Below are 22377 nucleotides of genomic sequence, written 5' to 3' on the forward strand. Positions count from 1 at the left end.
ATTTCTTCTGACTTATTATTGTATTCGGGTTTACCTCTAATTAATATGGTATTAGTTATCTTAATTAAATCGTTTATCTTATTTTCTATTAGATTATTAATAATGACCTGCCGATTATTGTTTTCCAATTGTTCATTGATCTTATCTACCACAATCTTATGATCCTCGTGATCAGGTGTGCCCGCTAACCATTTCCAAGCCGTGCCAAGTATATCAAGCGATCTTTTGTTTCTGAATTTCATCGGCTGAAGCCTCCTCAATTCGTTCTGTATCCCAGTTATCTCATAGGCCAAAAAAGGTTGATACGGACTAAGGTTTGATGAATTCTTAACGACTTCTTTTAGAACGGATATGGCCATTTGATATTTTTCTAATTCGATGACGTGAATGATTTTAAACGTTCCGTTCTGGCGCGCGGCTAACCCGGTTTCCAACATGACCACTCTTAACTTACTATAGTCTAGTATGGTTGTGTGACCCCAGCAATGTGGTAACATGAGCAATCTGTCGGAAGAGGATGTTTATCAATACTTCAAGTGGTTTTTATGAACTATCCTTCCTGACCTGGTTTTAATCTTGGTATTAAGATCTTCGGCTATTATTTCTTTTTTATATCTAGACGTTAGTTTCGAGCCTAGCCGTTTATTAATCCTAACGTAGATGATTTCACCTGGATCGTAGATTTTGACGGGTTTTTTTGTTTTATTATGGTACCCTAGGTCCTTATTTTGCTTCTTTAAAATGGTTTCTGCAGTCTTTCAAGTGCTAATTTTTCTGGATTATGGATTAAATTTGTTAAAAAAAAATGCTTCTATTGGCTTTTTGTTGGTGGTACTATGGATGGTTTTATTGTATTCGTCAACGGCTTTGAATATTAAATCCTCGAATTCCATTTCGGGGTGCTCTAGCTTCAAGCATCTCATTATTTCTGTATATGTTGAATGAAATCTTTTTACTTGGCCGTTGCTAGATGAAGTATATGGTGGAGTAGTGTGGACTTGTATACCTAACTGATTACTCAAAAGAAATTTTATTGATGCAGAATTTAAAGCCTTTTCGTTATCCATCACCACGGTTTTTGTCATACCGAAGGCTATTAACAACTCACGTAAGGGTACTTTAAGATGTTCTGCTGCTTTTGAGTTTACGAGTTTAACTTGCGCGTATTTAGAAAATTTGTCTATTGCGGTTAAAATAATCTTATTTTGGGTGGAATATAAATCTATATGAATAATTTCACCTGGATATTTCGGAATAGGGGTTGGTTGTATTTCTTGGTTCGGAGGGTGTCTTTGGTATTTAGAGAGTTTGCACGTTTGGCACGAGTTTACTATTGCTTCTATCTTTTTCTTCATACTGGGGAAAAAATATTCAGATAGAATTTGTTTTTTATTTTCAACGGAATTTCTATGTGCTCTGAGGTGTTCTTTTATTATGATATCTTGTTGTTGAATCTGATCATGGACATCTATAGTTTGAATATGTGTGAATATTGCCTTGTAATTCCTAAAATGCTCCGGAAATATTTGTTAAATTTTTCCCATGATACTTTCGGAAGTGAAAATACCATTAACTATTCTAGGATCCATTTTTTCTTTCAAGATGGTTACAAGATCTTCTTCGGAATAATTGCTTCTCACTATTGTATGTCTATGATATGTAGGGAACGGTATTTCAAAGGTAGTGAAATCGTTATCACCAGTGAGGATAAACAATTGGTTTTTAAAGACATTGATGGGGATTTCCATTGCTGGAATGAGTTCATGACCTGAGCTTTTATCACTATGGACTGTAGCTGACGTACTGCTAGCATTTAAGCTGGTAGGGTTTCTAGAGAGTGCGTCTGCTACCACATTTGAGCTACCCGGTTTATATTTCAACTCGTAGTTATATTCCTTCAGCTAACTTTTCCATTTCTTCAGCTTTGTGGTGTTATATTCTAGAGAGTGCGTCTGCTACCACATTTGAGCTACCCGGTTTATATTTCAACTCGTAGTTATATTCCTCCAGCTAACTTTTCCATTTCTTCAGCTTTGTGGTGTTATTTTTCGGGCTGAGAGCATAAGTGAGAGTTTGGTGGTCAGTGTAAATGATCACCTTGGATTTGCCGTATACATACATCCTTAACTTATCCAATGCCCATACTATTGCTAGCATTTCTCTTTCATTTGTAGAATTCCATGGAACGGATTCAAATTAGGTAATAGGAAGAAAGTTATAGGTTTGTTGGGTTCGTTAAATAAACCCAAATGGATATGGCTGGTGATTAGAATGCGACCACTTCACTGTTTCCTGTAGCTGAGATGACAAAATTGATTGGATAGCTACATCTAATCCTTGTATCGACAGTGCCTCTATTCTATTTACGGCTGCTGCACCTGAGGTGGATGCTGTCGGAGCTTCGGAAGCTGCTGCCTGACTACCACCCTGCTGGAGGACTGCTGCTTTAACCCAGTTGTTATTGGTCATTTTGGAAAAAATATTTCGAACCAGGTTTCTTTCAAGGAAATAAGTGTTACGATATCGCGAATATTATGACGTCACGAACGATATAATGCCGCGAAAATTGGATTTTAGTTTATATTGACAAAGGTATAGCGGTATGTCCGCTAATCTTGGGGGAAATGATTTTTGGTACTTAAATACTTAGTTTGTGGTATTATGCAAATTTTTCAATATTAGATGATTATTCTCTTTTTTTTTCAAAATTATTTCTTAAATCTTAATTTGTGGTATTATGCAAATTTTTCAATATTAAATGATTATTCTCTTTTTTTTACAAAAAAATTTTTTTTTTTAATTTTGAATTATTTCTTTCCCTTTTTTTTGGGATTACTTATTACTAGTTTCTTTTTCAATTTTTGATTCTTTTTTCTTGAGTGAGAAAAAAATTTAATTAAGGATTTTATAAATATTTTAGCTTGTGTTTTTCCTTTTTTTCTTTTTAAATTTAAACTTTTGGTTTTGGTTCACAAATTTTTCCTCACTGTGTTTACACAAATTCTTTTTTCTTTTCTTGATTTTCTTTCACTTAGAATTATTTTGCTTAACTTACATTATTAATAACATCTTCGGTGCTTGTACTGATCGGCTTGTAGGAGGGCTCGCTTTTCCAACGTTGAAGGTACTAACGCTCCTGGGCAAACACGTTTGGGTTATCAGTTTTCCTCTGAACGGATCTTGGAGGAAATTGCAGCGATAAATTTGACCCTGTCTGATTCTTAGTGTAGTTCAATATAGTGTTTTTATTTCGTTGACACTTTAAGGCATTTAACGCGTTTTCTCGGTCACGACCACTGATATCTTTCACTAACACTCGATCAAGTTTTATTTAGCAGGGTCCCTGCTCGGGCGCCAATTAAACACTTCCTTCACTCACGGTATAAAAAAATACAATTTTTATTTAAAGTCACTTTACAATTACAACTTAATGATAACTGAAAGATTCTGACTGAGTGAATTCCGCGGAGCTAAAGCGAAGTTTTACCGGATGGTTTGGACTTAGGCTTAAGACTGATTTTCTATGATTTGATTATGTTGGATGAAGGCTTCGATAATTGACGTCGTCGCAGGCGGCGGCGTTGGCTGAGTCCAATTGTCCACTAAGAGCGTGGGACCATTCTTTGTTTAAACAAGTGTTCAGGACCAATCTTTGTTTATGGCCGAAATTTGTGGAGTGATTCTGGGTATCAGGCTTGTTGTTTATCCTAACGATCGGACTGTTACTGGGGATAGGCGATCATGCGACAAATTGGCATCTGACGATTGACTGGGGTGACTTGTTGTTTATCCTAGCGATCGGACTGTTATTTGAGACAGGCGATCATGCGACAAATGGGCATGTGACGACTGAGTGGGGTTGACTGATGGGAATTGCTTGTGATGATGAAATAGAATCGGCCAATGGGCATGTGTTGACGGACTTGGGTTTTATGATATAAGTACTTGACTCCTTGTTATGATAGAAGTGCTTAACTTATATATGTATATATGTACATACATATGTATTGCCAAGCAATTGGACTTTTAGACAATCAGAATTTCGAAGAATGGAAAAAAGGCACTTCATAAACACAGAAAATGATCGGGAAATACCATGTAACCTTTGGAACAGGTCAGGTATGTACATACAAGTATAAAAAAGTGTGTAGGTCGCTGTGGAAGAGCGGGAAACCTCACACGTTTATAAGTTTTCAATGGGATATAATGTGAATGAGATTTTTAATACGAAATGTTGTACTTATCAGGAATTCCACCGATGCAAGCTGGAATAGCGGAAGGATATCCGGCTCGAAGGACCAATGTTTGTGAAGGGGCGGAGGGATCTAAATAAAAGTACAAATAGTTGGCGGGTGCCAATTTCTTCTGGTCGGTGAGCTGGTAAATAATTTAAAACGGGGGGAACTTCGTTTAAAACTATGATTTGTATTTATAGTACAATCTCACATACGAAAAGGTTCGGTTAAAGGTAAACTGGATATTTTAGCAAGTGGAAAAAAAAGCTCCGGTATTCGGGGAAAAATCTCGTACTCGATTGAATATGGCGATTTATAGAACCCTTCGTCACCCTCCTCAGTATGATCGAATTCGGTTGTGGGAAAAAACTCTACCCCTCACTCTGTGCTGTTCACCCGGTGGCGTGAACATACCGCCCCCTTGCAACAAGTTGCAATTGCCTCGCTGGACATGTCTAAGTATGGGGAATGGCAGCATTCTGGATCGCCAAGACACGGGTGGAGATGGAGACCGAACTTTGGATGCAGATGGAGTAGGCGGCACGATGGCTGATGACCACTGGATAGAACTCCGAATGAAAGGCGGGTGCCTTTCGGGTCTTTGCTCTTTGGGTTGGATGTACGCGACTGAGCTGTCGATGTGCAAGAGCGTGTGGTGTTGCTTTGCCACATCGATGGCATCCTGCTGTGCTCCTGCAGGAACCATTGAAATGCTCATGAGCCAAACAGTTCGGGCAGTATCCGTTGCTCAAGACTACCCGTAGCGAGTCATCAGCTCGTAGTCCTCGAAACTGTCAAAAGCGACAAATCCAAAAGACAGGAGAAATAAATCAGTTAGACGAGAAACGGAATCGGTACAAATATCTTTTTGGTACTCTTGATCAGGACGATAAAGATGAATTAGAAGAAAAAATAAATAGAAATTAGAAGAAAAATAATCTTGAAAGCAATAGCGTACAAACAAACTAAATAACGTAATAAAGGTTTAGAAGTAATAAACAACCTCAGGGAAGAAAAAGAAAAATCAGTAAGATTAGAAGTTCTAATCTTTAATTTTGACTAGACTAGGAATTTTCAACACAAAACTTTTAAAACATAATCACTTAAGTCATGTTAATTCGAAAAAACTATTGAATATCAAAACTTCCACCTGGCTTAAACCGAATTCAAACGAAATATTTATCACTTCAAATATTCCTCGAGAAATAATAAAAACCCTTATCTTTAAGATATTTCCTTATCCATATTAAAATAAAAATATTTTAACAGAATTCATACGAAAAATACTATTTTGACAACAACACTTTGTTCAATAAAAATACAAAACAAATAGAAACTAATGAATGTATAATAGGCATTTTAAATCAAATCACAACCACTTGTAAATACACTAAAACATAAGAATTTTTAAACTAATTACATTGAACCAAACATAATTGTAACATGGAACTTACCAAAAACTAAACTTAATCAAAATTGAGTAAACAACGACTTAATAATAGAAGGCATTAACAAAAACTACAATTAAACGAAATATCAATAACAAATTTATTGCTTGACTACAGACAAAGCATTTATGTAACAAACAATATAAAAAGGCTAAAACCTATTTCCTTTATCCAAACAAAAAAAATAATTAACGAACACACCAAAAATTATACTGTATTTCAAACTATTACATTAACCACTTTTATACTTACTATAATAAGTTTGATTACATACTTAATCCATAAGTTTAAGACAATGCCACAAAGATTAATAATTAAGCATTTTCCAATTGTTGAAAAATTTGAGTCCCAAATTATAAACAAAATTAATACTCCAATGTATACAGCTGAGAATAACCGCTCGCTATATCTCAATGTATCCGCTATTTTCTTTGGGATGGGGGAGTCATATATTTAACGTCAATACCCAATAATATATAAATTTTTCGTACCCTAAAATTCATAACGTTACATTAAACATCCATTTTTATAAATACTTAGACACCTTGCAATAACAATTGTGCCCTTCAAAATCAAAGCGTGTGAACGCTAACTCATAAAACCCGTTTTATTCATAAACAATTAAACACTTGCAATAATAATTTAATAATATTTAGTTCTCTAAATAAAATTATTTTTTTTCCTTTTGCTGGTTCCTCTAATTGGTAGAAACGCAGAGTGCCTGCTGCGATTGAGAAACAGCATGCACATGGTACTGTGAGATTGATTATTTGTACCAAGCTTATCGAGGTGAGTTACTTTGTTCGCTCTTAAAAACCTCAGAACCTTAACGAACACACCAAAAATTATACTGTATTTCAAACTATTACATTAACCACTTTTGTACTTACTATAATAAATTTGATTACATACTTAATCTATAAGTGTTGCGAAATAGCAAAAGCAACATTAAGAACAGAAGATAAAGCAAAGAGATGAAAGGTAACGGGAGTAGCCGAATATCATCTTAATGTATACACACAATACTTCATCTGCTTTATGTCTCCTCAGTTTAGTTCATTTTAAGCGACGAGAGCGTACAGTTAAAAAAGAATTCATTAAAGGACAACTCATATATATTTAAACATAAAACCACCGTCTTATTAACTGCCTGTTACATAATTCGATAGGTTATGGGCCCAGGCATCGACTAATAATAAAGTGTATCGGTTTTGTTAAATGTGTTTATATTCTCATTATTCATAGAACGAACGAAAGCAGTAAGCAGAAAATAAGTCTCCGTACAGCACATAACGGAACTTGTCGAATTTCTCCATCGAACACCAAGTGTCGAATTTCACCATCGAGCACCAAGCGTCGAATTTCACCATCGAACACCAAGCGTCGAAAACGAGCGAGGAGGAGCACAAAGAAAACAGCAAATTTTGAGTGAAACGAGGTCTTGGGTGTAAATTGGTATTGAGTGAAACTTAGTTGCGAATATGGAAAACGTACAAAGGAATATAAAACCGTTCGACGGTGACAAATACTCAATTTGCAAGTTTCGGATTAGAGCGCTTCTTCTTTATGATACTCTGAATTCACTCTTTGATATTTGTGTGCCTCTTGGCTGGAGCGGCTAAACAAACCTCCCTGGTTCTCTCGAGAGTTATCCAATTTGGAAATCGTAGAGACTCGATATTATAAGTTTCAAAAAACACGTCGTTCATCAGATTACGCTCCTTATACAGTCGCTCGTTCAAAATTCATGATGCTTAATACACAATGCTATAAGAATTATCTTCAGCGGTGTAAGCTTCAGTTTTCTTCTCACCCTAAACAATTTTATAATTTTATTAATTCTAAACGTATGACCTCTTTGCACCCATCTTTTTTGTCTTTTCGAAATTAAAAAGCGAGCACTGATCAGGCAATTGCCGATATGTTTGCGAGTTTTTTCAAAACAACCTATTCCTCAACGGAATATCGAGCAAGTCCGTATCCTTATCATTTAGAAAAGGCTAATTGCATTTTCAATCCAGTAATTGATGAAAGTTCTCTTCTTATCGAACTTAAACTAGTTAAACCTGTTTATTCTCCGGGGCCAGATGGTATACCTGGATGTGTACTCAGGTTCTGTGCAAACGCATTATTTAAACCCATTTTAAAATTTGTTTCTATTGTCTGTCGAATCTTCCTCTTTTCTATCCATTTGGAAAGAGTCGTATACCATTAATCTGCATAAAAATGGCAAAAAGTCCGAAGCCTCTAACTATAGGGATATCTCAAAATTGTCCGCTATTCCAAAAGCTTTTGAGAAAATTATAACTTCTCAATTGCAACATTTTTGCAGCTCTATTATTTCGCCATCCTATGGGTTTGTGAAACGTAGGTCTACAACCACTAACCTTTTAGAATTTACCTCTATAATTTATCAAGGGGTTCAAAACTGCTAACCAAACTGATGTCATATACACGGACTTCAGCAAATCCTTTGATTCTGTTAATCATAATCTATTACTTTCTAAACTGAACGGCATTGGATATTCACCCATTTTCCTTTCTTGGGTTCGAGAATATTTAACAAATAGAAAACAGAAGGTACTTTTTAAGTCTTCTTTTTCCAATTCCATTCCTGTGACTTCTGATGTACCTCAAGGTAGTCATCTTGGCCCTTCACATTATTCATTAACGATCTTCCAACAGTCATTGTTCATTCGCGCGTGCTTTTGTATGCTGACGATGTCAAGCTTTGTCTTACTTATAATGATACAGATTCATTTAGTCGGCTACAAGCTGATCTTAAAAACTTTCAATCCTGGTGCCAGTTTAATCTATTAAATCTTAACATTTTAACACTACCAAATGTAAGGTAATGACTTTTTTTTCCTAAATCTCCTCAACTGGTCACTTATTTTCTAAACAATAATCCTTTAGAATGATTTGGGCGTACTTATAGAGCATAAGTTAAATTTTAACACCCATATTTCCACCACGGTCGCAAAGGCCATGAGTGTTTTAGGTTTTATTAAAAGATGGTCAAAAGAATTTGGCGACCCCTATACAACTAAAGTTCTTTTTACTTCGCTTGTCCGTCCTATTTTAGAGTATGGATCTTGCATTTGGTCTCCTCAATATGAGTCGCACCAGATTAGACATGAATCCGTTCAAAAGCAGTTCTTGCTATTTGTTCTTCGTGGCTTAAGCTTGGATCGCAATGTCAATTTGCCTTCGTATTCTAGTAGACTTCTCTTGATTAACCTTCCTTCTCTAACTAACCGTAGAATTATGCTTGGTGTTATTTTTATGCACAAGCTCCTTATTGGTGATATCGACTCGCCTGAGCTGTTAGCTCAGGTAAATTTGTCGGTACCATGTAGATGGAGTAGACATCCTTTGATCCCTTTGTCCCTTCTTCTAACTATGCAATGCATGAACCTTTTAGGGTCCTCTGCTCTGATTACAACCTTCTATTCCCTGTAATCGGTTCAGAGTTTTCTATTAATATACTTAAAACATCTATCCTATCACATTTAGTTAATAGATAGCTATAGTATTATTTGTTTGTCTGTTTTTTCTATTGTGTATTTGTCCACGCGATTCGTGCCGTGCGATATACGGCTGCACCCCTTGGTCGGTCGGGTGGGAGGTGGGCAGTTATCTGCTTGGGCTCGCGCGTAACAGGCTTTGTCCTGGTGTCGTAGGGGCCACTTGAACGTATGTAGTATCGTCAACGTCCGCTAAAAAAAATCTTTTGAGTGTTTTGAATGTTGCAAAGGATAAAATGATAGAAGGCGTGCTAAAAATATAATTATTGAATTTCTAAGTGACTCGTTTTTGGTTTTTGCTAACGCTGACAAGAGTGGAAAAGAAATTTTTGAAAGCTTAGATTCAATGTATGGGATAAAAAGTTTGGCATCACAACTTTCATTGGGGAAACAGTTTTTAACATTAAAAAAGGAGATTTGTCACTTGTTAATCATTTCCATATATTTGATGATTTAATTACTGAGCTTATTGCATCAACAGCTAAGATTGATGAAATGGATAAAGTTTCTTATCTACTTTTGACTCTTCCGTCTAGCTTTGATGTTATCACAGCCATTGAGACATTGTCGGACAGTAATCTAACTATAAACACGTCTCCTCGACTATGAAATTAAATTGAAATCCATAAGCAAAGATACAAGTATCAATGTTTTGCAAGCTGTGAATTATAAAGGAAGGAAAGAAAACAAAAGGTTTTTTTCAAACATAAAGTTTGTCTTAAAAATAAAATGAAGCAGAGACAAAGGTGCTTTCATTGTGAAAATCCGGGTCATCTGAAAAAAGATTGCTTTATTTTGAAAAGATCAAGTGTCGCCACTAATGTCAGTGAAAATAGGCAAGCGCAGGTAGCAACAGCTCAAGCAGATCGTGGCTATGCCTTTATGATAAGACAACTAGCATCAGATCACATCATAAAAGATAAGGAATTGTTTGCTGACCATGTTATCTTGGAGAATCCTGCAGAAATAGCCATTGCCAAATGCGGAGAATGCATCTATGCAACAGCTAAAGGAGTTGTTCAATTGAGAAGCCAGAGCCCTAACATACCATTGGAGGACGTGCTATTTTGCAAGGATGTACCATATAATCTCTTGTCAGTGCGGAAAATGCAAAATGCTGGAATGACAGTGGAATTCAATTCTGAAGGTATAAAGGTCTCTAAAAATGGTAAATTGGTATTTGCTGGAGCATGTGAGTATAATATTCCATTTGTAAAATTTAAATTGAATAAGCTTATTCATGTAATTCGAATATAACCAAAAATGCAGAGTATCGCTTGTGGCACGAAAGATTGGGTCACATTAGTTTTGGAAAATTTCAGGAGATAAAAAGAAATAGTTTGTTTGAAGACATTAATTTACTAAGTAAAGTAGATTTAAATAAAGAATTATGCGAAGCCTGCATCAATAAAAAAACTTCAAGATTGAGATTTGAAAAAATTAAAAATTAATATCATATTAATAGGCCATTGTTTGTAGTACACTTAGATATTTGTGGTCCGATAACTCCCTGTACAATTAATAATAAAAACTATTATGTGGTTTTTATTGATCAATATACCCATTACTGTGTGACATATTTAATAACATACAAATCAGATTTGTTTTCAGTTTTTAAAGATTTTATTGCCAAAGCAGAAGTCCATTTTAATTTGAAAGTGGTAAATTTATACGTTGACAATGGACGTGAATATTTGTCTAACGAATTGCGTGAATATTGTTCAGAAAAAGGTATTAGCTATCATTTGACAGTGCCTCACACTCCACAATTAAACGATGTTTCTGAACGAATGATCAGAACTATCACAGAAAAGGCTCGATCTATGGTTAATGGAGCTAAACTCCCGAAAAGTTTCTGCAACTTATCTAATTAATGGATGTCCAACTAGAGCTTTAAAAGATTTTACAAAAACACCTTATGAAATTTGGCATAATAAAAGCCTATTTTGAAATATCTGAAGATATTTGGATCAACAGTATACCTACATAACAAAATTAGAAAACGAAAGTTTGATGAAAAATCGACAAAAGGTATACTTGTTGGATACGATCCGAATGGGTTTAAATTGTGGAATGTGGAGGCAAGTTTATGACAGCTACAGATGTTGTGGTGGACGAAACAAATATGTTTTATTCAAGGTCTGTAGAAGATTGTGTTGTACAATCTGAAGACTCAGTGTTCCAAAATGAGAATGAAAAACACGAAGTTCATTTTCAGAATGCAAATTCTGAAAGTATAGAGTCTTGCCTTCCATTGGATGAAATGGAAAATATGGAAACTGTTGATGAAAATTCCAAAACCTTGTGAAAATTCCACAAATCTGGAGAATACCGATCCAGTGGTAATTACTGGTGAGAACAATGAAATTCGACGCATTAAAATGTGAAAGAGGAAGTTTACATGAAGATTCCTCTAGGACTGAGTCATGATGATGATACAGTTTGTAAGCTAAATAAAGCTATTTATGGTTTGTTTGATATACATTATGTGATGTACTCGGCTAGATTTGAGTACGGCAGTAAGCATATTAAGTAGATATACCAATAACAACAATAAAGAACTATGGCAGTGCCTAAAAAGGCTACTAAGGTATCTGAAAAGTATGGTTGAAACATTAACCTTAACAAAAAAGCATTAGTTTTGAAAATGTTGTTGTTGGTTATGTAGATTCTGATTGGGCCGGTAATGAAACTGATGGACGGAGCACTACTGGTTTATTATTTAAGTTGATATTTGTTTAATTTGCTGGAGTACCAGGAGACAAAAATCAGTTGCTGCCTCATCTACTGAAGCAGAATACATGGCTCTATTTGAAAGCGTTAGAAAAGCTTTATGATTAAAATCCTCAATAAACGAAATAAGGATTGATTTAAATGAACCAATTAATATATTTGAAGACAACCAAGGTTGTATAAGTATAGCAAATAACCCAACATGCCACAAGAGAACTAAGCATATAGATATAAAATATCACTTCACTCGTGAGTAAATAGAAAAGAAAATAATTTCCATTAAGTATATTTCCACAGATGAACAGTTGGCTGATGTACTTACGAAACCGCTACCAGCAGCAAGATTGCTGAATCTTCGAGATCAATTGGGACTCACTGCATGAAGTCATCAACAGTTTTTTTTATTAAATATTAAATTAAAAATGTTAATTTAAAGTAATCTTTACGTAATTACTAAACAATTTAAACTTGATTTGAATTTAATACGTAAATTGACAAATTCTATTTTGTATATTAACTGAATATTATAGTATTTTAATTTGAACGGTTTGATTAAGTTTTACTGGGTTTTCTTAATCCTTGCAGCGAATGCTGCAAGGAAATTTTTGTAATTTAATTTTTGATTTCGTTAATGTTACTTTTGAGGAGGAGGGTTTGCGAAATAGCAAAAGCACCATTAAGAACAGAAGATAAAGCAAAGAGATGAATGGTAACGGGACTAGCAGAGAATGTGTATCATCTTAGTGTATACACTCAATACTTCATCTGCTTTATGTCTCCTCAGTTTAGTTCACTTTAAGCGACGAAAGCGTACAGTTGATAAGAATTCATTAAATGACAACTCATATATATTTAAACATAAAACCAACGTCTTATTATTTAACATAATATTATTAAATGCCGGCTACATACATATATCAATAATAAGTTTAAGACAATGCCACAAAAATTAATAATTAAGCATTTTCGATCAAATGACAATCGAGCACCCACAAGAAAAATTGAAACCCCAATTGTTGAAAAATTTGAGTCCCAAATTATAAACAAAATTGATACTCCAATCTATATAGCTGAGAAAAACTCCTCGCTTTATTCTAATGTATCCGCCTGAGGACAGGCTATTTTCTTTAGGGAGTCACTTATCCAACTCCAATACCCAATAACATAAATTTTTCGCCCCCTAAAATTCATAACGTTAAAGTAAACATCCGTTTTTATAAACAATTTAACACTTGCAATAACAATTGTCCTCCTCAAAATCAAAACGTGTGAACGCTAACTCATAATTAACATAAACAATTAAACACTTGCAATAATAATTGTCCCCCTAAAAACCAAATCAGCCAATCAAATCGCATCAATATCAATTACGCAGTTAAGGGGTCACAAATATAACCATAAGACATTTTTCGTAGCTCAGTATAAAAACAGAATCATTTATGCGAAACGATATCCAATTCACGGATGTCGGAAGATTTATTTTTATCGGCAGGGTACGGTACGTGGAGCGTCTAGCTCGTTCAATCGTCACCGTAAGAAGAAGGAGCTGACTTCACGTGTGGCCTTAGGCCACATTCCGATAGGTTAGACATACTGACTTAATACTAACAATCGATACTTAAAAATACTGACAGCGATATATGTGTAGGTATCTGAAATTAATCGAACAGAACGATAATTCCTAACATAAATAAATGACATCTCATTCAAATAATAAATTACGTTGCTTTTAACTCACAATATCTTTTTTTTCCTCTTTGGGAAAACCAGATATTTAATAATATATACTTTGTATGGTCGGAGATGCTTCGAAAAAAAGTTCGTTAAAATACCACTGTGATACTGTTTTTGAACTACACACACACCAACAAGTGTGTGATTGGATTTGCTCCATAAGTTTGGCCAAATGGATGAAAAAGGAGAAAATAACACAAAAATTAAAAAAAGTTGGTTAAAATACCACTGTGATAGTTTTCTGACTACACACACACACCAACGAGTGTGTGATTGGTCATTGGATTTTCTCCATCATTTTGATCCAAAAGCCTACAAAGAGTTGATATCGGACCTAAATCCGTGAAATTGTCTAAAATGGAATCAAAATAACGAATACACCTTCATGAGAAGCTCAGGCTCCCACAACAGCCTGTGACCTCATCCGGCGCCGCACCAGCCAGTGCGAAGACCAGCACCGGCACTGGTCTAGAGTATGGCCCGTGATGCCATAAGCCCATCACTGCGTTGATGGAACAGGAAAAATTAAAAAAAAAACAAATATTCTATTTTATAATTAATATGTTACGTTTGTAGAGCATCTATTTAACAACATTGGAATGAAACAAATGTAACATGTGGACACAGGGAGTTATTGTAATGAAACTAAATGAAATGGAAACAAATAGAAAATAAAGCACAATATAGTTTTGAAGAAGACAAGAAGGAAAAGATATGCTTTTTAATTGGGTCTTTATTAAGACACTACAATATGGATTAACAATTAGATTAGATTCAAAGTTTGGGATCTCATGTTTTATATCCAATACTATCACATTAGCATGGGGATACTCCAATTTTATGAAATTTTTTTGAAAATGTTTCTTTTAGAGCTATATGATATAGTGGTCCGATCCTGACAATTTTCATACTTTATCTCAGACGAGTAATAAAAGCAGCAAAAAAAAAAAAAATTCATCGCGATAGCTCCTAAGATGGCTGAGTAAAACCCATACGCACCGACGGACGGACGGACAGACGGTCAGCGGACATGGCTATATCAACTCAGCTTCTCATGCTGATCAAGAATATATATACTTTATGGGGTCGAAAACGTCTCCTTCTGTGAGTTAGAAACATCTGAGCAGTTTTATAATACCCTATGCAAGGGTATAAGAATACGCAAATTCTTATCAACATATTTACAACCTACATACACACCGACACATACGCACCGACGGACAGACAGACGGACATTACTATATCGACTCAGCTTCTAAGGCTGATAAAGAATATACAACACATACAAATATAAAGATCAAGACATTTGTGGTGCCAGTAACAAAAGTGTTGGCAATGCCGTTGGAAAATGTGGAAAGCCGGAAAAAGATACACCTTGCTTGCACAGGGAACTTGTTTCCAATTAAATGGAACTACTGCTTCTCAGGAAGGCAAGGCACTACGTGTCACAGCTAATGAAATCTTCTGCAAAAACGGAACAACTTTCAAAGCTATGGAAATCGAGGAACTTATAAAGATTATCTTCGATCAATTTGCCGTTCACTATGAAGCTATATAATGTCATTGAAACACAACAGGATAGGATTCACTCGTTGCAAAGGACGGACGTGTTTTTTTTTTTTTTTTGAAAAAGTGACAAATTGTTAAGTAATATAATCAGGAAAAAGAACGGGTGTTCGGATGAAAAACTCGATTCAGAATGCCTATGGCGATTTACAAGTAGTGGAGTAGGCGCCTCGATGGCTGAAGACCTCTGGATAGAAGCCCGAATGAAAGGCGGGTGCTTTTCGGGTCTTTGCTCTTTGGGTTGGATGTACGCGACAGAGCTGTCGATGTGCAAGAGCGTGTGGTGTTGCTTGCCACATCGATGGCATCCTGCTGTGCTCCTGCAGGAACCATTGGAATGCTCATGAGCCAAACAGTTCGAGCAGTATCCGTTGCTCAAGACTACCCGTAGCCTGTCGTCAGCTCGTAGTCCTCGAAACTGTTTACTGACGGAGCGCGTGTGCCCCTTGACAAACGCGGCACCTGAAGCAATTGGAACTGCGTTCTAAATCGGATGGTGCTGCTGTCCTTAGAGACATTTTCGGGCTGCTGGAGGAGGTGGACCGAGACCTTCTGGATTTTCCAGTAACGGATCCACAGAGAACCCATCCGAACATCGTCTCGATCCCCACGAAAGAATCACCAACATTCTTGATTATTCGTTCCCCAAGGATAGTGGGAAGGAGCTCGGCTCCAAGCACCAAATCCACAGGAGCTCTTTGGTGAAATAGCGGATCAGAGAGCGGAAGGTCAAGCGAATCCTGCTTCACCTTATTCGGGACGGCGCGGGACGGAAGTGCTTCAGCTACACTAGGCAGCACCACGGCGACTGCTTGGAACTGTCGCAGCGGTTCGTCAGGAGGAGAAATCTGTAGGCGGCACACTTTTTCGCCGCTACCAGCATCGCATTGCCCAATGCCGCGAATGCTAGTTGATACTTTGCAGCTTGGAGGATTAATCAATTCAAACATTCTTTGGGAAATAAAGGACGCTTCGGATCCCATATCAATCTGCTTGCCACGATGATGAATAGTTACCCTTGCAGTACCCAGGAGGCCAGTGTTGCGAGTGGAGACGAAGTAACTTCCCACGTTTACATGAGGGCTGCTGGAAGAATCGTAGGACGCAGGATTCGGAATTATACAAGCATCAGGTGCTGAGCTCTCTTGCACTTGAGCGGTAAAGGCCTGAGCTCGTGCCGTAGGTTTTCGGCTTACGGATGGAAAGGTCTGACCGCTAGAGTTTGGTTGAAGGACATCTGTGGCCTCTAGTACACGGTGGCGATCAGTTAGGAATCGATTCAGGTCGTCCCAGGATGAGACGGCGGTCTTTTTTGGAACGGACTGTTCCCACAACAGAAGGGTGGATTTGGGCATTTTGCTCGTACAGATTGCTATGAGAAGGATATCCCAATTGTCTGTACAAGCCCCGGAAAGCTCAAGACCGGTTAAGCAAACTTGAATTGACGTCTTAAGTTCTCTCAACGCTTTGCCAGACTCTTGTGTTACAGCTGGGATCTGTAGATGCTGCTTGGCTTGGCTCATAATCAATAATCGATTATTTTCGTATCGCGCAGTGAGGTTGTCCCACGCGGACTGGAACCCTTCATTGGTCAAGGGTGACCTAGAAACAATGGCTCTGGCTTCACCGCTTAAGTGGTAAAGTTTCTCCACTTGTGTTAGGCTTGGATTTTGGATAAAAATCGCGGTAAACAAATCACGGAATGTAGGCCAAGCCAGGCTGTCTCCGTTGAAGATTTCGACTTCGCACGGGGAACTGTGTGGCTTTGGTGGGTGGAATCGACGGAGAGCCTGACTGGTGGGGAAGACATTTTCGCGGACAACTGCTCGATTCGCTCTCCAAACAAAGTCCCGCCTCGCACATATACCATATAACAATATTCATGTTTAGCTTTAATTGTAGCTATGTGCTTTGGACTATCTTCGTTCAACTCTGAAGATCATTAAGATCGGATTGAAGCAGGCAATGAGGTAAAGCTTAACATCATCCGCGTACATAAATACACGAGAATGTGTCTCTACCAATGGAAGATCATTTATAAAAAGAGTGAATGATAGCAATGTACCCAAATGACTACCCTGAGGTACTCCAGAGGTCACATGGATGGTCTTAGAGAATGAAGACTTAAAAGAGGACCTTTTGTGTACGCTTAGAAGATATCGAAGAATCCAATCAAGCAAAAGGGTAGGGTTCCAAGTGTGATCAACTTATATAAAACCAGAGTATGATTAACAGAGTCAAAAGCCTTGGTGAAGTCAGTATAAATGACGTCAGTTTGCACGTCAGCCTTGAATCTTTTGATTGAGTGAAATGTAAATTCTAATATGTAAGTTAGTAGTTGTCGATGTACGTTTCGTAAAGCCATGGCTACATGTTGCGATGACGAAATAATTGAGCTACAAAAATGCTGCAATTGAGATTTTATTTTCTCAAATGCTTTCGGTATAGCAGACAATTTATAAATACCCCTATAATTGGAGGTTTTGTGTTTGTGCAAACTTATATATATATGGTTTATTAATAGATAATGGTACAGTAGAATTCTGGGATATGTAGTTGTTGTAGTAGCAGAAGTAGAAGTCCAGTAGTTGTAATCCCTCGTAGCTATAGTAGTAGTCCCTCGTAGTTAACAGTTTAACAGTGCCACGATAACAGCTTCTTAGAGATGGGTCACATTCCGGGGGTTGTCTTTTCCGACTCGATCTGCGAGGAGTCACTGGAGCTGGGGACAATGGTGCCGGTTCAGACAATTCACTACAGTCGGGTATATCATCAGATATCGAGACTGCATCTTCAGCAGGTAGTTCGATTGATTCCGTGTCTTAAGTACATTCGACATGCGGAACCCGATGGCGAAGTTGGTCGAAATGACTTTTAATTATACGGCGATCATGTAAACGAACGTTGTATGAAATGAGGCCTGTTTAATCCACAATTTCGCCTTCTATCCACTTCGGACCGGGGGCGTAGTTACGGACCCAAACCGGAGCACCAATAGAAAACTGCTTGTCATTTGTTGGGTCGCAGACCTTTCCGTATGTTATTTTCTTGGGTTGAATTTTGTCGAAATATTATTACATAGTAGTTCTGCAGGGGTACGATTTGTCGTGGAGTGAGGGGTAGTATGTTGGCTAAAAAGATACCGCGCCAGTGCGAGATCTATGTTAAGATTTCTGTCAAACTTTTTCAGGTAATTCTTGGTACTTTGTACCATGCGCTCGGCTTGCCCATTTGTGGCAGGATGAAATGGAGCCGACCGAATGTGTCGAATCACGTTATTTTTCATAAAGATCCTGAATTCTTCAGACGTGAATGCAGTGCCATTATCTGACACTATTTCGTTCGGTAATCCGTGCGTTGCAAACAGCTGTCTCAAGAATTTAATAGCAGCAGCAGATGATGAAGATTTCACAACAGAGACTTCTAGCTATTTCGAAAATGAATCCACGACTAGTAAGAAAGTATTCCCATTAAAGGGGCCAGCGAAATCTATATGAATGCGTGACCAAGGTTGTCTGGCAGATTCTCAATGATGTGTAGTTGTATGAGGCTGTTCGTTTCGGTTTTGCTGACAGAGATTGCAACGTTTCACAATTAGCTTTATTTCAGCATCAATATTAGGCCACCAAATGTAGCTTCGAGCCATGGCTTTCATTTTTACAGTCCCCGGATGTGAAGCATGCAACGCTTGAAGTAAGGCCGGTCTAGATGGTTCGGGAATCACAGCCCGGTTGCCCCTTACAAGAATTCCTTTGTTTGCTGAAAGCTCATGTCGGCGAGAAAAATACGAGTAGAGCAGATCTGAACGATCAACTTTTCCATTGGGCCATCGCCTTAACACCCAGTTCAGAACCTTTGATAAATGCGCGTCCTTCTTAGTCTGTAATGCTAGAGATTGAGCGCTGACAAGTGGTGTTCCGGCCCATTCAATCTTTAACACTTCTTCTGTAGTGTTGCCTTCGCCTTGTTGTGGTAATGGGCATCGGCTTAAAAAGTCGGCGTTGCCCATTTTAAATCCAGGTCTGTGAATTAGTGTAAAGTCATAGGCATTCAAGAATATTGCTCTTCGAAGCATCTGTGTGGAAATTACATTTGGAGTTGCCTTGGCCGTTGTAAATATTCCGAGCAATGGGCTATGATCTGTGACGAGAGTAAACGAACGGCCATATAGATAATTGTGAAATTTTTTAACGCCTGATATAAGCCCAACGGCTTCTCTGTCGATTTGCGAGTTGTTTCTTTCTGTCTTGGAGAGAGTTCTAGAATAGAAGGCAATAGGCTTCTCTGATCCATCCTGAAGTTTGTGGCTCAGCACCGCTCCAATTCCGTACGGAGATGCATCGCAGGTTAACGATACTGGCAATTTGCCATCGAAATGCATTAGCACATTTTGTGAAGTTACAAGATTTTTTAGATTCATGAAGGCATCTTGGTGTTTATGGGCCCAAACCCATGGCGCATTTTTATCCAGTAGACGGTGAAGCGGTTCAGCAACGGTTGCCTTATGTGGCAGGAATGCGTGGTAAAAATTGATGAGTCCCAAGAATGCTTGTAATTGTTTCTTATCTTTTGGAGCTGGACCGCACTTGATAGCTTCGACCTTACTGGCACACGGTCTTATACCCAGTGCATCGATTTTAAAACCTAAAAATTCTACTGATGGAACTCCAAATTGACACTTGTCTCTGCGTAGGCGTAGTCCGGCCTTATCAAATCTTAAAACGCACCGCTATCTCTTCCTCTGATTTTCCCATAACAATTATGTCATCGAAGTAGGGTAAAACACCAGAAACGTTCTGCAATATACCGTCGATGCAGCTCTAAAATATGCCCGGGGCTGAAGAAATTCCAAATTGTAGTCTGGTTACTTTGAAATAACCTTTGTGTGTACATATGGTTTGCATCAACGCAGACTGCTCATCTACCACTAGTTGTTGGTACGCCTGAGCCAAGTCGATTTTCGCAACTATGGATCCTCCTTCAACTGATGCTAATAATAAATTCATTGGAGGAATTTGATGGCCGTGTTGCTTAATCACTTTATTAATTGTAGACTTGTAGTCGCCACATATGCGAATAGTACCACCCTTTTTAATTACTGGCACTGTAGGAGTCGCCCAGTCGGAGTATTCAATGGGTACTAGGATTCCTTGGGAGCACAGACGGTCTAATTCTTCTTCATATAATTCTTGAATTGCAAATGGAATGCGATTTGCTGGCAGTCGGACTGGTGTTGCATCAGTATTGATTTGTAATGACACAGGTGGCCCCCGAAAACGGCCTAATTCAGACGAAAACAGATCCTTATACTTCGCCAGAGTTGCCTCGATGCTAAGTTTAGCGTTAATGGCATGTATTCCTTCTATGCTGATGCCTAAGGACATAAACCAGTTGCGTCCAAGTAAATTTTATCCACCGCTTGATGCAACAAGCAGTGGAAGATTCGGAATGTATTTATTATCGTACTGGACAGATGTAACCACGATGCCAATAACAGGAATTCGGGTTTTCTGGTAATCCGTAAACTCTAGAGAACAATCTTGGATATTCGGTCTATCTGTTGGCCAGATATAACGAAACATAGATTCGTCTATCATAGTGATCGCAGACCCCGAATCCACTTCGAATTGGCATTTTCGTTTATTTATAATTATTGTAACGATTTCCTTTGGGCAAATCAACGGTAGTATGCTGTGGACACTGCATTCTTCATTCGGCTTTTGCTTGGGTGGTTCTCGGTAGGAGGCATGGCCACTCGATGTGTTGAATGCTTTACGACCCGGGTCTCTTACAGCCCGGCAGACTCGTTGAAGATGGCCTGCTCTGTGACAGGCATGGCACACAGTGTTCCGATGTGGGCATTGTTTCCGCAAGTGAGCACCCCCGCAACCATCGCATGGCTGGTGGTGCTGATTGGGTCGGCTTGGACGGATCGCGTTGGTCTGCACTTCGTGTATTGACTCAGTGCTCTCAGCTGTATTTCGCATGGCTCAAGCGCTGTGAGCAGCCGCCTCACTAGATGTGGCGCGTTCCATCGCGCGTTGAATCGTTAAATCTGCCTCTGCTAGCAGACTCTTCTGGAGACCCTCTTCCTTCGTTCCACATACGAAGCGATCGCGCAACATGCGATCCAAAGCAGCTCCGAATTTGCAGTCGACAGCGAGAGTCCTAAGTGCAGCCATGTAGTTCGCAACCGATTCATCAATTAGTTGGTCTCGCTTGTGAAATTGGTAGTAGGCCGCAATTTCCGATTGACATGGAGACAAATGTTGGTTGAGTATTTCATATATTTCCGATAAACTCAAATCGCTCACCTGAGTAGGGGATGCCAATGACGTTAGAAGCTCGAACAGTGGAGCGCCAGCTAGCGTAAGCAATGCCGCCTTCTTCCGTGCTTCCTCCGAAACGTCATTGGCCAGAAGAAACAGCTCAAAACTATGCTTGTAAGTTGTCCATTTGTTTGGGTGATTTAAGTCAAATGGTTCTAACTGACACAATCCTGACATTATCACTGATTAATTTGTTGTTTTGCGTTCTGTAGCAATATTCACTTTGCGGGCTTTTCCTCATGTGATTCCAAATCAGACATTAGTAGTTGAATACGAAGCAGTAGCAGCTGAAGCAACCAACACTTTCCTAGCTTCTCTTGTAACTACTTTATTGACAACATTCCTGGGAACGGATGTTTGCCCGGACGGTTCGGAAACTACTACAGATATTATGTTAGTAGTTGGGATACTGTCTCCAGGGGAAATGGGACGAGACTCCACCCCTGCCAAAGCCGGACTCCTAAACGATATAAGCTGCTGTTCATTTGGTGACATAGGGTCATTGTCCGAAGCCGGAACTGCTAGAGTTCTATGTGCAGACGGACTGAATGACGCGCCCTGAAACCTGGCCCTCTTACGCATCGGAGATTCAATCAAAGTTTAGAACTTCTGAATTGAAAAGCCACGACACGAACCACAGCCCCATTTAAGGCCGCCACCCTGTGCATTACCTTGTCACACAGGCAACATTAAAGAAAGTCTTCACTGGTCTTGCTGGGATTATTGCAATTATATTTGCAACAGACGACATTAAAAAATTGATTTATCAAAAACATAAACAAAATGAGAAATATGTATATGTTAA

At 38.3% G+C, this 22377-nt stretch overlaps 1 protein-coding gene across 1 annotated transcript; it reads right to left on the bottom strand.

The window, feature by feature from the left end:
• Positions 1 to 21233: 21233 nt before the first annotated feature.
• LOC137581204 (uncharacterized) lies at positions 21234 to 21749 on the bottom strand. Its single transcript, XM_068295391.1, has one exon. It carries the CDS (start codon positions 21747 to 21749, stop codon positions 21234 to 21236), a length of 516 nt encoding a protein of 171 aa, XP_068151492.1.
• Positions 21750 to 22377: the final 628 nt, after the last annotated feature.

Source organism: Drosophila tropicalis, unplaced genomic scaffold (genome assembly GCF_018151085.1).
Source record: "Drosophila tropicalis isolate 14030-0801.00 unplaced genomic scaffold, ASM1815108v1 contig_130, whole genome shotgun sequence".
NCBI lineage: Eukaryota > Metazoa > Arthropoda > Insecta > Diptera > Drosophilidae > Drosophila > Drosophila tropicalis.

Coding starts and splice junctions, on each gene's coding strand:
- LOC137581204 (XM_068295391.1), bottom strand. CDS start 21,749: ATGTCAGGATTGTGTCAGTTAGAACCATTTGACTTAAATCACCCAAAC.